General features: G+C 63.2%; 1 protein-coding gene across 1 annotated transcript; it reads left to right on the forward strand.

The window, feature by feature from the left end:
* Positions 1 to 8,678: 8,678 nt before the first annotated feature.
* On the forward strand, positions 8,679 to 11,158 carry TNFRSF18 (TNF receptor superfamily member 18; the record flags this gene model as incomplete). The annotated part of the gene is made up of 5 exons (XM_081088566.1): positions 8,679 to 8,835; positions 9,626 to 9,745; positions 10,562 to 10,649; positions 10,764 to 10,966; positions 11,037 to 11,158. The coding sequence occupies 5 exons, from the start codon at positions 8,679 to 8,681 to the stop codon at positions 11,156 to 11,158; spliced, it is 690 nt and encodes a 229-aa protein (XP_080944692.1).
* Positions 11,159 to 16,623: the final 5,465 nt, after the last annotated feature.

A 16,623-nucleotide genomic window follows, 5' to 3' on the forward strand; every position in this document is an offset into this window, starting at 1 on the left:
AAATGTGGGTCTCTGGGTGCCTGTGGCTGGGACTGGCATTCCTGGGGCCTGGGACCTGGCCACCCTGGCTGGCAACCTCTGAGGCCGGGTTGTGGGAGGGGCTCTGGTGAGCCAGCCCAGTACCTGTGGGGGACTGGCAGTCAGACATCGAGATCCTAAATGAGGGTGAGGGGCCTGCGGCCCCAGTGCAAGGGGTGGGGCTGGGGTCCTGGCGAGTCCCAAAGGGCTCAGAGGTGGCATCTGCTCCTCCGAGAGCCCCTGCCCTCTCCTCCTCCTCCTGGCCCCGCAGACCACGCCTGCGGCCTGAGTGTGTGGGCACCCGCACCCCTCCCACCCCAGGGCCACGCCACCCAGGTCCTCGTGGGGCCACACTGCCAGCCCTGCAGGAGGGAAGCGAGTCCTGGGGGGATGCGAGTGGAAGGTCCCCAAGGGGAACCCAGGCCTCCACGGGCGGCAGGTGGATGGAGACGGTGCGGCACGTTCAGAGGGACCGCGGGCAGCACTCGGCCGGCACTCGCGCACGCAGCGGGCACGGGCTACACCGCCCACCCGTGTGGCCCCTCGGGCAGCGTCCTGGGGGTGCAGGCGCCCCCCTCAGCGTCCCTCCTGTGTGCGCCGCCTCCGCTGAACTGGAGGCAGAACGTGACAGGAAGCCGGGATCCGGCCGTGGAAACACTGCGGTGAGCGAGACCACAGCCGCGGCGGGAGGCGGGGCCGACCGTGGGCATCGGAAACACGTAGGAGCTGCCGAGAGGGAATCGGAAGTGAAACGCCCCAGTACCTGTGGGGGCGTGGAGGCCAGACCTCCAGGGAGCCCGCGGGGTGCACTTGGCAGAGACCGGCTCAGGGACACCTGCTCGGCCCCCGCGGCCCCCTCCCTCCCAGTCCCGCCGACCAGGACTGCCGTCTGCTGGGCGTCCTGCCAGGGAGCCGCAGGGACCGCGGGGCGCACACAGGCCCTGGCCGCAGTGCGTGCAGCTGGGAGGACTCGCTCTGGCGTTGGCGGAGCCTCAGTGCCCCCTCCTCCCTTCCCCCCGCCCCGCCCGCCCCGCCCGGGCCAGCTTTCTCCCAGAGTTGCCCCCAGGCCTGGCCTCTGTCGTTTCTCTTCTCAAACCTCTGACTCCTCCCTGGAACCTCTGGCTGCCAAGGCAGGGAGCCATCGTTCTCCCGGCAGCTCACTGAGCGCCCATAGTGAGAAAGGGGAACAGTGGCCCCCAAGTGGGACCTGAAAGAGGGGCCAGACCTTGGGGGTCCTCCCCAAACCCGCCCCAGCCCAGCTACTCCTAGCTTCTCATGGCTCTACGCCAGCGGTTCTCAACCTGTGGGTCGCGACCCCTTTGGGGGTCGAACGACCCTTTCACAGGGGTTGCCTAAGACTCTCAGAAAACACATATATAATTACATATTGTTTTCGTGATTAATCACTATGCTTTAATTATGTTCAATTCGTAACAATGAAATTGGGGGTCACCACAACATGAGGAGCTGTGTTAAAGGGTCGCGGCATCAGGAAGGTTGAGAACCACTGCTCTGCGCACCCTGGTCCATGCCTGGCTCTGCTGACAACCCCCGACTTGCTCTTCTCCGGGCCCCGCCTGCGTCCCAGGCCGGGGTGTTGAGCTGTGCCCCCCCATCCCGGGGCCCATGGGCACCCCCTGGCGTGTCCCCACCAGGCCCCGCTCTCCCTGCCCCCAGCCCTTCTGGTGACGACAGACTTCCCCGTGGGGCCCTCACAGCCACGAACACGGCTACTTCTGTGAAGCGAGAAAATATGACTGCTCATGAGCCATAAGCAGTGCCCTGCTGCCCCTGGGAAACCACACGCCCCGGAGGCCGGCCCGCGGCCGCGGCAGGAAGGAAGCTGCGGGCACTGCCGGGCTCTGGCGTCACTCTCCGCTGAGGGCTCTGCTCCCCGCCGTGCAGTCACGTAACCCGCCTGCGTTTCCGTGGGGCCCAGGTGAGGGCATGGCTCGGCCCCGCCCGCCTCTCCAGTGCGCCTGTTCTTTCCCTGCACATCTCTGCCCAGCCCAGCTCGCCCTGCCCCTCCCCCTCCCCCACGAGCCCATTCCAGAAGGTTCTAACCGTCCCTGCTTCCAGAAGGACCGAAGGACGCAGTCCAGCCCCTGGTCCAGCAAGCACCCTCCGCCAGGATTTACCGGATGGTTTTGGGCCACAGCAGACAGGTGCTTCCCAGAACCCAGTGGCCGTGTGCACGCAGACCTGGCCTCGTGCCTTCAGAATGGGCGGCCTGGCCAGTGGGCTCAGTGGATAGAGCAGTGATGGCGAACCTGTGACACGCGTGTCAGAGGTGACACGCGAACTCATTTTTTTGGTTGATTTTTCTTTGTTAAGTGGCATTTAAATATATAAAATAAATATCAAAAATATACGTCTTTGTTTTACTATGGTTGCAAAGATCAAAACATTTCTATATGTGACACGGCACCAGAGTAAAGTTAGGGTTTTTCAAAATGCTGACACGCCGAGCTCAGAAGGTTCGCCATCACTGGGATAGAGCGTCGGCCTGCAGGCCAAAGGGTCCCGGGTTCGATTCCGGTCAAGGGCACACACCTTGGTTGTGGCTCCTCCCCGGCCCGGGCCCTGGTCAGGGCATGTGTAGGAGGCAACCAGTCACATCGATGTCTCTCGGTCTCTCCCTCTCTCTGCCACTCTCTCTAAAAATCACTGGAAAAATATCCTCGGGAGAATAGAATGAGCAGAGGCAGGAGGCCCACTTGGAGCACCTGCACCCGGAGTTCCGTCCCAGCCCTCAGACACCCCCACCAGCGCTGAACAGAGATCTCCGGGCTCCCCGCACCCTGGCCTCGCCTTCCCCTCTGAGCCTCTGGCAGCTGGGACCACAGTCACCTAGAGCAGTGGTTCTCAACCTTCCTAACGCCGCGACCCTTTAATACAGCTCCTCACGTTGTGATGACTCCCGATGTCATTGTTACAAATTGAACAAAATTAAAGCACAGGGATTCATCACAAAAATAATATGTAATTATATATGTGCTTTCCGATGGTCTTAGGCAGAGGTCCTCAAACTTTTTAAACAGGGGCCAGTTCCCTGCCCCTCAGGCATCCCACACATGCGCACTGCGGGCCCGGGATGCGTCGGCTGCTCAGCGGGACAGGCAGCGGCAGCAAAGACACCCGCCGGCCGGATACATGTTTTCGGCGGCCCATAGTCTGAGGACCCCTGGTCTTAGGCGACCCCTGTGAAAGGGTCGTTCGACCCCCAAAGGCGTCGCCACCCACAGGTTGGGAACCGCTGCCCTAGGGCAAGCATGTCAAACTCAAAGGCTGACCCGGGCCAAACAAACAAGGGTTAAGTGTATGTGGCCGCAAAAACACCCTTTAATTTTCATAGAAACGCAGGTTTATTTCGATAGAGACATGCTGAATACAAAGGGCTGAAGTAAATGAGTGATTGTTAACATGAAATAATAGAACATTTAAATTAAAATTAATATTTTTTCTTGAACATTCTTACCAGACACTAAATAACGGCACAAATTAATAAGCGTCACGCAAATAAACCTCTTTTTCTTGTTCTCTGAAAGTGAAATAGTTCCTGTTGCTCACACCAAACACGTCAGTCCAAGACGGATGACGTGGCCATCGGCTGCTAGAACATTTGCTGCTGGTGTTAGTGGAGAGAAATGGTGGGCCTGTGGGTAAGGGAAATGAATGCAGCACAATTATAGTCATCAGTCCTTAGCAGATGTTGTAGTCTGTTATTAATAACTAGAGGCTCAGTGCACAGATTCGTGCACCGGTGGGGTCCCTCGGCCTGGCCTGCAGGGATGGGGCCGAAACCAGCTCTCTGACATCCCCCGAGGGGTCCCGGATTGCGAGAGGGCGGTTCTTGGGTGACTCACCCTGGAATCAGGCTGGTGTGTCACCTCGAGAACTGCAGCTGCCAAGTCACCGCAGCTTGGCAGCTCCTGTGTGAGCGTCTGCCCCCTGGTGGTCAGTGTGCATCATAGCTACCAGTCGGATGATCAAATGGTCGGCCGGTTGGCCGGTTGCTTAGGCTTTTATATATATAGACTAGAGGCCCGGTGCACAAAAATTTGTGCACTCGGGGGGGGGGGGGGAGGGGGGTCCCTCAGCCCGACCTGTGCCCTCTCCCAGTCTGGGACGCCTCAGGAGATAACGACCTGCTGGCTTAGGCCTGCTCCCGGGTGGCAGAGGGCAGGCCCAATCCCTAGGTGCAGCCCCTGGTCGGGCTCAGAGCAGGGCCGATTGGGGAGTTGGGTCGCCGCCCCCTGTCATGCACAGAGCAGGGCAGATCGGGAGGTTGCGATGCCACCCTCAGTCACACTCAGGGTAGGGCTGATTGGGGGGCTGGGGCACCATCCCCTGTCACACTCAAGGCAGGGTCGATGGGGAGGTTGCGGCGCCACCCCGTCATGCACAGAGGAGGGCCAATCAGGGGGTTGGGGCACTGCCCCCTGTCACCCACAGAGCAGGGCCTATCAGGGGGGTTGGGGCTCTGTACCCTGTCACGCACAGAGCAGGGCCCATCAGGGGGTTGGGGCGCCGCCCTCTATCACCCACAAAGCAGGGCCAATCAGGGGGTTTGGGCGCCGCCACTCTCACACTCAGGGCAGGGCCAATCAGGGGGTTGTGGCCCCGCACCCTGTCACACAGAGCTGCAGGGCGATCAGGGGGTTTGGGCGCTGCCCTCTGTCACACTGATTCCGGTGCCGGGAGGCCTCGCGGCTCCACTGATCCCAGTGCTGGGAGGTATATTACCCTTTTACTATATAGGATAGAGGCCTGGTGCATGGGTGGGGCTGGCTGGTTTGCCCTGAAGGGTGTCCTGGATCAAGGTGGGGGTCCCCACTGGGGTGCCTGGCCAGTCTGGGTGAGGGGCTGAGGGCTGTTTTCAGGCTGGCGGGTGACTGAAGCTCCCAACCTGTCCTTTTATTCTTTTTCTTTTTTTTATTCTGGGCCAGCTTTAGCGTTGAGGCTCGGCTCCAGCTCTTAGGCCTCCGCTGCTGAAAGTGGTTTCTGGCCTTTGTTTACAATGTTGCGATCCTGCCTGTGACTAAAGCAGGTTTCTGGGGTTTTGTTTAGCTTCTATATTTGTTACATAGTTGCTTAGAGTTGCAGCTCAGAGGCCGGCAGTGGCAGGCAGGGAACGTTGGAGTCCTCCATCACTGAAGCAAGCAAGCCTCATGTTAGTTTCAAGCTGCCTGGCTGCCGGCCGCCATCTTGGCTGGCAGTTAATTTGCATATTGCCCTGATTAGCCAATGGGAAGGGTAGTGGTCGTACGCCAATTACCATGTTTCTCTTTTATTAGATAGGATTATGTATAACAGAATATTGTAAAAACTAAGTTATGAAATTTTTAAAATATATTTTATTGATTTTTTACAGAGAGGAAGGGAGAGGGATAGAGAGTTAGAAACATCGATGAGAGAGAAACATCGATCAGCTGCCTCCTGCACACCCCCCACTGGGGATGTGCCTGCAACCCAGGTACATGCCCTTGACTGGAATCGAACCCGGGCCGATGCTCTATCCACTGAGCCAAACCAGTCAGGGCAAGTTATGAAATTTTTATTAAAGCGTTTCTTACATACCGTTATATTGGCTGGGCCGCAGAAATATGTGTTGTGGGCTGCATGTGGCCCACGGGCCTCGAGTTTGACATGCTTCCCGAGAGACCCCTCTCTGAGGGGCTCATGCATCCTGGGACTTGGGAACAAGAGCTGAGCCTATCGTTTCCCTCAGAAAAGGAACCGCTGCCCCATGCTGAGCTTGGAGGGGCTTGAGCAAGGTCTCCTGGCTCTGCCCATGTCACAGCCACACCCCAGCCTGGGGGTGCACCCGGGGCACATTCCTTGAGACCCCACTGCTCCACCCCAGCATCCCCAGCAGCCTTCACCTGCTCCCTGTGCCTGAGCTTCAGTTGAAGGGCTGGGAAATGAGGCTGAGCAATCTAGGCGGGCTTCCCGGAGGAGGTGGGGCCCCAGAACCCTTCAGTCCACTGGGGGAAACTGCGGCTAGCCTTCCGCAGCCTACAGGATGGCCCGGTTTGTCTGAGCAGATCGGGGCTGGACTGCTCAGCAGTCAGAGTTGCAACCAGACAGGCCTCTGGTCCAGGCTTCAGGTGCCTCGAGCTTCAACCAGTGCCTGGCCTCTCCTCTCCAGCCCTCCCCACAGGATCCCGAGGTTGGGAGGGGTGACCGGCTCCCTGGGGCTCTAAGCCACGGGCAGTGTCTGCAGCTACAGCCCACAGGGTGTGGGGGCACCCAAGCTGCTGGAACCCCACCAAGCACCTGGTTGGCCAAGCCGGGGAGGAGGCCCCTCCTAACTCCCAGAAAGCGTGTGTGGGTGCTCGTCCTGACCCACAGTCGGGTTCCCAGGCTGCTGGGTGCTGAGCTCAGTGCTGACGCCTGGTGGGTGTGGCCATGTCCAGGGCAGGTGTGGGCTCTGGGGTCTGGAGGCTTCATGGACCAGGGACTTCACCCCACTCCCTCCAGGGAACCCAGGAGAGCTTTAAAAGCCCGTGCCCGTGCCTGCCCAGTGGCTCAGTGATTGAGCGTCGACCTATGAACCAGGAGGTCACGGTTCAATTCCCGGTCAGGGCACAGGCCTGGGTTGCAGGCTCGATTCCCAGTGTGGGGTGTGCAGGAGGCAGCCGATCCATGATTCTCTCTCATCATTGATGTTTCTCTCTCTCCCTCTCCCTTCCTCTCTGGAATCCAGACATATATATATGTATAGCCCTTGCCCATCCCTCTCCCCAGGAAGCGGGAGGTGGGAGGGGGTTCAGCCAGGAGCCAAGGGGTGCAGCAAGGGAACAGTCCTGGGCCAGGTCCGTCTTGAGCATGGGGGTCCCCTCTTGAGCCCACCTCTGGACACTGCCCACCCTCCATGACTCAGGGCTCCATCTGCCGCCCACATCCGGAGCCCTCCCTGTTGCCCTCCTGCTCACACCTCATCGCTCCCGGCCTGGTGGCCACAGGTTTTGCATAGATAACATTTCAGACCTCGGCTCTGCCCACACCCGGCCGGGGCTGCCTGCACGGCAGTTCTGGGCTAAAGGGCACAAACACTTAGGAACCCCCCCAGGTCACCCCCACACGAGCCTCAAGCTTCAGTCAATGGACTCCAAGTGGTCAGGTGCTGGGCTCCACTACATTTTTTAAAAATATATATTTTTTTATTGGTTCCAGAGAGGAAGTGAGAGGGAGAGAGAGAGAGAAACATCAATGATGAGAGAGAATCACTGATCGGCCGCCTCCTGCACGCCCCCCACTGGGGACCTTTCAGTCCACAGGCCAACACTGTATCCATTGAGCCAAACAAGCGAGGGCTCCACTACATTTTTTTTAATTTTAATTTTTCTCTTTTTAAAAAAAAAAATACTTTCATTGATTTCAGAGAGGGAGAGGGAGAGAGAGAAACATCACTGATGAGAGAGAATCATGGATCAGCTGCCTCCTGTGCGCCCCCCACCCGGGATTAAGCCCACACTGGGGCCTGTGCCCTGAATGCGAATCGAACCATGACCTCCTGGTTCATAGGTCCAGGCTCAGCCACTGAGCCACACTGGCCGGGCTCTACTAAATAGTTTATTTTTTATTTATTTATTTATTTATTTAAATATATTTTATTGATTTTTTACAGAGAGGAAAGGAGTGAGATAGAGTTAGAAACATCGATGAGAGAGAAACATCGACCAGCTGCCTCCTGCACATCCCCCACTGGGAATGTGCCCACAACCCAGGTACATGCCCTTGACCGGAATCGAACCTGGGACCTTTCAGTCCGCAGGCCAACGCTCTATCCACTGAGCCACACCGGTTTCGGCTAAATAGTTTATTTTATTTTATTTTTTAAAAAATATTTTTATTGATTTCAGAGAGGAAGGGAGAGGGAGAGAGAGAAACATCAGTGATGAGAGAGAACCATGGATCGGCTGCCTCCTGCACACCCCACACTGGGAATGGAGCCCGCAGCCCGGGCCTGTGCCCTGACCGGGAATCGAACCCTGACCTCCTGGTTCATAAGTCAATGCTCAGCCACTGAGCCACACTGGCCGGGCTCTACTAAATAGTTTAGAAATAGACTTTGTGCCCCGGCCGGTTTTTCCCAATGGTTAGAGCGCCGGCCTGCAGCCGGAAGTGTCCCGGGTTCGAGGCCGGTCAAGGGCATGTACCTTGGTTGCAGGCTCCTCCCCGCTGGGCCCGGTCGGGGCTCATGCAGGAGGCGCCCAATCCATGTGTTTCTCTAACATCGATGTTCTCTGTCCCACTCTCTCCCTAAACAAGAAAAAAATAGCGACTCTGTTTTTCAGAGAAGTTTTAGGTTCACAGCCAAACTGAGGGGCAGGGACAGATCTGCCCCCACCCACGCCCAGCCTGCCCACGACCGCCACCCCACCCCCACCCCGGGGCGCACGTCCCAGCGAGAGCCTGCACCCCGCGCCCTCATCACCAGGGTCCCCGCCACGTCGGGGTCACGGTGCCGTCTTCCGTTTGCACAGCCCCTGCAGGTCCGCGCGGGCCGCCCCGGGGGTTGGGTCTCGGTGCCGAGGGTCCCGCGGGCACCAGGGCTCCTCCATCCACGTGCGGGCGGCGGGGCGGGGTCTGGGCGTGTCCCGTGGGGGCGGGCGGCGCCTCAAAGCCCGCGCCTCGCTGCGGCGCTGGGGGCCATGGGCGCGAGGGGCGCGCGGGCCGCCCTGTGGGGCGTCGCGCTGCTCTGCGCGCTGGGCCTGGGCCAGAGCTCCCCCGGGGACCCGAGCTGCGGGCCCGGCCGCCGCCTGCACGGGGCCGGGAGGGACGCGCGCTGCTGCGGCCCCTGCGCCTCGGGTAAGGCGGGGGGCGGGAGGTCGGGGGGCGGGGAGGGGCCGGGGCGGTCGGGGGGGCCGGGGGGCTGGGAGGGGCCGGGGCGGTCTGGGGGGCCGGGGGGCGGGGAGGGGCCGGGGCGGTCTGGGGGGCCGGGGGGCTGGGAGGGGCCGGGGCGGTCGGGGCGCCGGGAGGGGCCACCTTCCCAGGTCGGGAGCCTGCGCCCCAGCGCGATCCCCAGGAAGCAAGTGCGCCGCTCCCGCCGGTGGCTGAGGCTGGGCCCGCGGCGAGGGTCCCGGTTCCTATGAGTGCGCACTGGGTCCTTGGTCACCACCCAGGACACTTCCTGTCCCCCCTGGGGTCGCCGCCGCCCTGTCTGCCCAGCGCCCTGACTCGGACCTGTGGCTCTGGGCTGTGGGCAGGGCCAGGGGCAGGTGGCCGGCGCCAGCCTGGGGTCAGATATCAAAGAGAAAACACCCCCTGAGGGGTCTTGGCTGGTGGGGCAGCCGCTGGGGCAGTGCAGGGGCGACTCCCTTGTCCAGCAGGGACAGCTCCTGGCCGCGCTGGGTGAGCAGTTTCAGGGCGGGAGAGGGTGGGGGGGCAGCCAGGCCTCCTAGGAGGAGTGGGTGTCCAGGAGGGAGGGACCCAGCTGGACAGAGCAAGGGTCCCGGGTGCCCTCTGCCTCCTGGTGGTGTCGGAGAGTGGGGGCTGCCCTGCCCTGATCCCCCTGGCCCTGGAGCGCGGGAGAAGTGGGGCGCCCTGTGGAGGGGGGCTCGGCCCCGCTGCTGAGAGGGCTGTCCTGTCTCCTGCCCAGCCGAGGCCTGTCCGGAGGGGCGCTGCACGTGCATCCAGTCCGAGTTCCACTGTGCAGACCCCGACTGCACGACCTGCAAGCACCACCCCTGCCCGCCCGGCCAGGGGGCGAAGGCCTACGGTATCCCCGCCGCTCCAGCCCAGCGTGGGCGCTCGCGTGGCATAAGGAAGCTCACCCATGGGGGGCGTGGGCATGTCCTCGGGGGGTGGCGCCAGCGTCCTGTGTGGCTGTCACAGCCCCAGTCAGTGCACTTCGGGGAGTCCTTCCCCCGCCCAGCCTGGGCCCCTCGAGGCGGGTCCGAGGAACAGGGGGGGCGGTGTTTGTGGGTGTCCAGGGGCTGTCGGTCCTCAGGCCTGGCTCTGACCACACGCAGGGCCTGCACCCACCCTGACCATCTGTGTGGGGACAGCCTGCCCCTGAGCCCCATCTGGGGTCAACCCCTTTTGGGGAGGAACAGCTCAAACCCTATTAGGGCCAGTTTACCTGATGGGAGGGGCTGGGAGTGCAGACTGAGGGGAGCCCTGCTGGTTGGACAGTGGCAGGGTCTGGGTCAACTGGGGCGCCAGCCTCAGCCCCTCCCCTCCCCTCCTGCCCTCTGGCCACTGGACCAAGCGCAAGGCCTGCCTGGCCTGGCTTTGGCCGGGCCCCTGCTTTCCCTGCTTCTGGCCCCACCTCACACTGCTCTACTCCTCCTCATGTCCCCCCAGGGGACCTCCACGCAGCCCCCCAACGGTCCCCCCACGGCCTCTGGGTGCCCCCAAGACTGCCTCCCCGACAGATGCCTGCCCTAAGCCGAGCACACACCGGCCCTGCTTCTCCAGGCCCTGGTCCCGGGGGCATTGGAGCCCTCTGTCTGGGGGATGCGTGTCGGGGTCCACACCCCCCGGCAGCCCCGCAGCCTGTCCACCTGTCTTCCTGTCCATCTGTCTGTCTCAGGGAATTTCACGTTCGGCTTCAAGTGTGTCGACTGTGCCGCCGGGACCTTCTCTGGGGGCCGCGGGGGCCTCTGCACTCCGTGGGCCGAGTGAGTGCTGGCAGGTCTTCCGGGCGGTCCTGGGGGCAGGGGGCTCCTGTCCCTCCCGGCCCAGTGGCCCCGGGCGGCTGAGGGCTGACGAGGGCTCTGTGTCCGTGTGTCCAGCTGCTCCCAGGCTGGCCTTCGCACCGCGTTCCCTGGAAACAAGACGCACAACGCCGTGTGCAGTCCGGTGCTGCCGCCGCCCGCTGAGCCGCGCTGCCCGCTGACGGCCGTCCTGGTCGTGGCCGCCTGCGTCCTGGTCCTGGTGGTGGCCCAGCTCGGCCTGCACCTCTGGCAGCTGAGGAGGCAGCGCGTGTGGCCCCCAGGTCAGTCGTGCCCTGGGGCAGGGGGCGGGCCCCGGCCTGCCCGCTGACCACTGACCGCAGCCCTCCGCAGAGACCCAGCTGCTCCCGGAGGCACCGCCCCAGCTGCCCGAGGACGCCTGCAGCTGCCAGTTCCCGGAGGAGGAGAGGGGGGAGCAGCTGTCGGAGGACAAGGGCCAGCTGGGGCACCTGTGAGCGAGGCGGCCGCCCTCCGGCCGTGGACCTTGAGCCAGGCCCCCCAGGAACTCGCCGGCTGACCCTGGGGAGCCCGGGCTCCGTGCCCTGCTGAGGGCCCTCTCTGGCCCGGCCCTGCTCCCCTCGACGGCGGAAGCGGGTGGGGGCGGCGACGGCGGCGAGTCCCCAGGTCGTGCAGAGGAGGCAGCAGCCGGAGTGGACGGTGGGGGACACGGACGGGGCTGTGGCTGCCGGCCCTGCTGGGAGGAGACTGCGGACCCCTCGTTCCCCGGACTGGAAGCCGTACACAGCCCCGGACCTGGCTGCAGGCGGCGCTCAATAAACACTTGTCCAGGGACCTGAGTGGATGTGTGCTGGGGGGACACAGGGACAGGGCCCCGCGGCAGGGGCTCCGTGGCCTCCCCTACCGGTGCCCACAGCCCCTTGCAGATGGGGTGGAGTTAGGGCTGGGGGCAGAGGTCAGGCCGTTCCGGAGCAGGAACCGCAGGCAAGGCGGGCTTCCTGGAAGAGGGGGCCTTGGCGAAACCACCTTGGCCTGCCTACTCTTGAGCCCAAAGTCTAGGGCGAGGTCCGTTTCTACCTCAGCGCTTCCTGGGGGCAGCAGGTAGTCAGAGGGGCCTATTTTGGGCCCAGCCCTCTCTCCACGTCCTGTGCTGGCCTCCACCAGCTCACAGGACCCCTCTCCCTCAGAGCCTGGTTCTGGGGTTCCACCCAGCGGAGCTGAGCAGCCCCTCCCTGCCTCCCGGCAGGTCTGATAAGGGCCCCTTGGCACCGTCCAGGGGTCCAGGGCGTGGCGGGCAGGCCAGTGGGGACCTGTCAGGAGCAGCGCCCTCCAGGTGTTGGCATTCCTGGCCACCTGCCTGCACCCCACATGCCCAGGCCCCGCCCTCCCCTCCTGCCTGCCTGCTGACTAGTAGCACCCTCTTGACTCATTGGCCCTTACCCCTGCCCCCCTCCCTGTCCCGATGGGCAACAGGCCAGGTGGGTACGGCTCAGAGCAGTAGGTGGAGGAGAGGGGGGCTCTGGGTGTGGGCCCATCCTCGCCCCCGGGCATCGCCCCGCCCGGCACAGCACAGCTCCTTTGCACCCCAGAAAGGAGGGTGGGGACAACCTTGTGAAATACTATTCCCTGGGCACCTTCTCCGTGTCCCGGGCACTTCCCTGGAGCCCAGGTTCCTGGCGAGTGTCCAGGTGGATTAACTAATGAAGAAAATGTAGGTGGGCTGGCTGGACATCACGGAGACAGGTGGTCAGTCTGGGCGAGCCGGGCCGGACAGCCCGCGCCTGCCTCCTGGCCAGGCCTCCCCCCTCGGGCAACCAGCTCTCCGTGGGGCTGGGCCAGGATTGGTGGGGTCGCTGGGTCACTTGGCTGCTCCATCCCCACGGACTGGACCCTCCCACGGGGGCTGCCCCGAGGGAAGCAGGTTCCCCCCCACCCTGGACCCGGATGGGAGTCGTCTGAGGATCTTCCCGCGAAACCACCTTGGCCCGCCCACGCCCAGGGCCTGCGGCAGGCTGACTCAGCGCGGAAACTCCTGGGCGTCCAGGGCGCGTGGGAACACCGCCGGCCGTCAGCGTGGGGGCTGCGGGGGTTCACGCAGAGCCTGGGGGATTCCAGGGCCTCGAGACAGGGAGGATGTGGGCAGGGAGGCCGGCTCGGGGCCTTGGCCGGAAGGGTCTCGCCCCAGGAAGCTCAGGCTCCCGCCACACGCCCCTCCCCCAGCACAGACGCCCCTTACCCTGTGGTCACCCCACCTCCGTCTGCCCCCTCCCGCTCCCCCCCCCCCAAAGCGTATGTCCCTGCTCAGGATTTTTCGAGCCCTGAGGATGCCACTCAGCCTGGCTCTGCCACAAAAAGGGCCTGGGGCTGGGGGGCTAGTGAGCCCCCGGCTCTGGGTGTTGGGAGGCAGCCAGGCGTTGGGTAGGGGAGGCCTGAGCCCCTCCAAGTTCTGAGGCCGGAAACGTGCCCAGGGCAGGGGGCCCAGGAGGCTCAGGGCGCTGGCTCCCTTCCCTCCCACTCAGCCCAGCCTCCTACAAGGGTGGGTGTGCGCCCACCTGCAGAGCTGGTCTCCCGGCCTGACCCCCGGGGGCTACCAAGCCCAGGAGGGACCCCAGGAGAGGCGGCCCCCTGGGAACGCTGCTGCAGGAGCAGCCTCAGGTGTCCCGGAAACCACAGCCCCGCCCTGGTTGGAGCTCAGAGGAGAGACCTGAGGCCACTGTTCTCAGAAGTGCTTCCGGCCACAGCGGCTCCCTCCCCGCACCTGCCTCACCCGCTGGAGAAGGCCCTGCTTCCCGCGAGGCCGGGACTGGCCAGTGTGGGAGGCCCCAGGCACAGAAGCCTCGGTGGGGGTGGGTAGCGGTCAGTCCCGGACAGAACCGGACGCAGCCCCTCCCAGCCCCAGCCCTGGGCACGCAGGGGGCTGGCTGTCTGAAGCCACACAGCCAAGGGGATCGGGCCGCCTGTCACTCCCTGAGTCCATTCAGCAGAGAATCTGTTGAGAGTTTATTCCAGTCTCCCCGGCGGCAGGGGGAGCACAGGCTCCCCACAGACATCTGCTCTGTCGCCCCGTAAGCCAGCTGCGTATACAGGGCAGGACGAGGATTACACGGGAGCAGGAATCGGGCGGGAGCAGGCTATGCGGGCCGGGTGGGACGCCATTGTTTGGGCGAGAAGCGTGCTCATCTTCCCAAGGTCTTAGGCGGTCGGCCGCCCTCCAGGGCTGGCTCCGGGGTGTGTGTCGGGGTGGGTGGGGGCGTACAGTTCCCAGCGGGTCAGAATGTGCTTCTTTCAGCAGAACCGGGCTATCGCGGTTCACAGAGATGAGTAATGTTTCCCAGAACCGCAGCTGGTCCCCAGAATTCTGTTTGTGCCCCTAATGTGCCCAGGCCCCTGGCTGACCCCAGGGGCTGCGATGGGGGCCCACAAGGTCAGGCCTGGCCGCTCAAGACCCTTGATCAGAACCTGGGTCAACAGCCTGTGCCCACACCCCACCCGGGTGTCCTGAGCCATGGGGAGCACACCGGGCTGAGTTCCGTTTCTCTCTTCATGTGTATCTCATATCATTGATTCTTACAGAGGAAGGGAGAGGGATAGGGAGCTAGAAACATCGATCAGCTGCCTCCTGCACACTCCCCACTGGGGATGTGCCCATAACCAAGGTACATGCCCTTGACCGGAATCGAACCTGGGACCCTTGACGCTCTATCCGCTGAGCCAAACCGGCTAGAGCACTTTATATCTATTTTTATTGCCCGGGTTGCGGGCTCCGTCTCTAGGGTGAGAGGAAGGGAGAGGGAGAGAAACATTGATGATGAGGGAGAATCATTGATCAGCTGCCTCCGGCATTTCCAGGTGACCCTTATCTGTCCCCACTGGGGATTGAGCCCGCAACCCGGCAGGTGGCCTGACTGGGAATTGAACCGAGACCTCCTGGTTCCTAGGTCCACGCTCAACCCCTGAGCCCCGCTGGCTGGCCCCTGTGGTGGTTTCCATGGCTGTGAACCGCCCCCTCTAAGTGGCTCTGCCTGCGGGGGGGGGGGGGGGCAGAGAGGCCGACACCTCCGCGCCCCCCACACACCTCATCTTCCCAGGAAGCGTCAGGGGTGGAGGTGCGTCCTGGAGACTGGCACCCAGGCCAAGGCGGCGGCACCTGCTTCTCAGAGACACACTCCAGGGCCGAGGGGCGGGGGTGGCCGTGGAGTCCGGGGGTCCCTGGCTCTGGCTGAAACAAACCCAGGCTGCTAGACCCGGTCCCCGTCTGCCAGGGGCTGAGGGATGCCCAGTGGGTGCCAGGGTGATGGGTAGCCCTCAAGATGGAGGCTACAGGGTTGGTGGGGTCCCTGGGTCAGAGCTGAGGGCAGCTTGACCCCCACAAACGTTCTGCAGATGGAAGGCGTGGCTTGAGTTCCCCAACCACCAGCAGGGCCCCTGGAGGGACCAGGGAGATGGAGGAGGAGGACAGAGACAGCGTGGGGGGTGCCTAGGGCAAGGGGGTGTGAGGGTGAGGGAGGGGAGTGGGGGTAGACAGACGGCGTTTACATTGGACCACACACTGGGTGGTGCAGTGCTGGGCAGCCCCGTCCTGGGCACTCGGGTGCCACTCCCCCTGCAGGTCCCGGCCACCTGGGCTGCGCTTGCCGCCCGCCGTGCTGTTTGCATATTGGGAGGGCGCCTCCTGTCTGCAGATGCCCAGGTGCCCACGGCCCACAGCACCCGAAGCTCCATCTCCTGCCCACCTCTCCCTGGTCCTCAGGTCCCGAGTGTGGGCTGGGGGGCTGGTGGGCTGGGGTGGGCATCACCTCTGGGGTGAACAAGCCGCAGAGGCTCTGGGAAGCCTCACTGGACATTCAAGCCCTCGGGGACCCCAGGGACGAAGAGTAGCAGGTGGTCCAGGCCTTGGGGGACCCCCGGGATGGGGCTCTGCTGGGTTAGGGCAAGCTGCTCTGCCAGCGTGCACATCTGGTCACATGGCGGGACCCACGGGTCATCTGATGGACGTTGGCCTTCACCCCAGGCTCGGGCACAGAGCTGGCTGGGCTGCAGGGCAGGCAGGCCCTCAGCATGGCTCTTCCTGGAGGGACCCCTAGACACGCTGGAGGGGACTCAGGGCTCCTGTTACACAGGGACAAGTGGGTGCTGCCTGCCTCTGGCCTGGGCACCCCACACTCTAAGCCAGTGACGGCGAACCTATGACACGCGATCAGAGGTGACACGCGAACTCATTTTTTTTGGTTGATTTTTCTTTGTTAAATTGCATTTAAATATATAAAATAAATACAAATAAATATCAAAAATATAAGTCTTTGTTTTACTCTGGTTGCAAATATCAAAAAATTTCTGCATGTGACACGGCGCCAGAGTGAAGTTAGGGTTTTTCAAAATGCTGGCACGCTGAGCTCAGAAGGTTCGCCGTCCCGGGTCTAAGCCATGGCGGCAGGATGGGGGCGGCAGGATGGGGGCAGCAGGTGCAGAGGCCGGGCGGGCTGAGTGAGTGACAGTTGGCCCCTGGCCCTGCCCCCCCTCCCCCCCAGCTCTGAGGCCCCGGGGTTGGGAGGGGGGCACTACCTCTGAGTCCCAGTTCCTCCTTCCTCTCCCTCCGGGCCCAGGGGACAGCGGTGCACGGCGCCCTCTGGTGGTGCCAGGACCGACGCACTCCGAGGAATGCAGCTGCCTGCCCCTGGGGTGTCGGGGGGCCAGGGGTGTCCTGCTTGTGGCCAGAGCTCCCATGCCCAGCGCAGAAGGGGGCCCGCAGCCCCTCCCACATGCCTGAGGCCACGGGCGGTGGGCTGAATTCCAGGTCAGCAGTGGGGGGAGGTCCGGAGTGTGTGTGACTTGGGGGTGCTGTCAGCGCGCCCACTCGGAAGGGGGGCAGGCATGTGAGGGTCCCCGCTGGGAGGGTGTGCAGGGGGAGGGCTGCAAGCAGCGGCGGGCCTGGGGCCAGCTGTCGGGAGCCCGGGGTTCGATC

Source organism: Myotis nattereri, assembly GCF_964212035.1.
Source record: "Myotis nattereri genome assembly, chromosome: 3".
NCBI classification, from domain to species: Eukaryota; Metazoa; Chordata; class Mammalia; order Chiroptera; family Vespertilionidae; genus Myotis; species Myotis nattereri.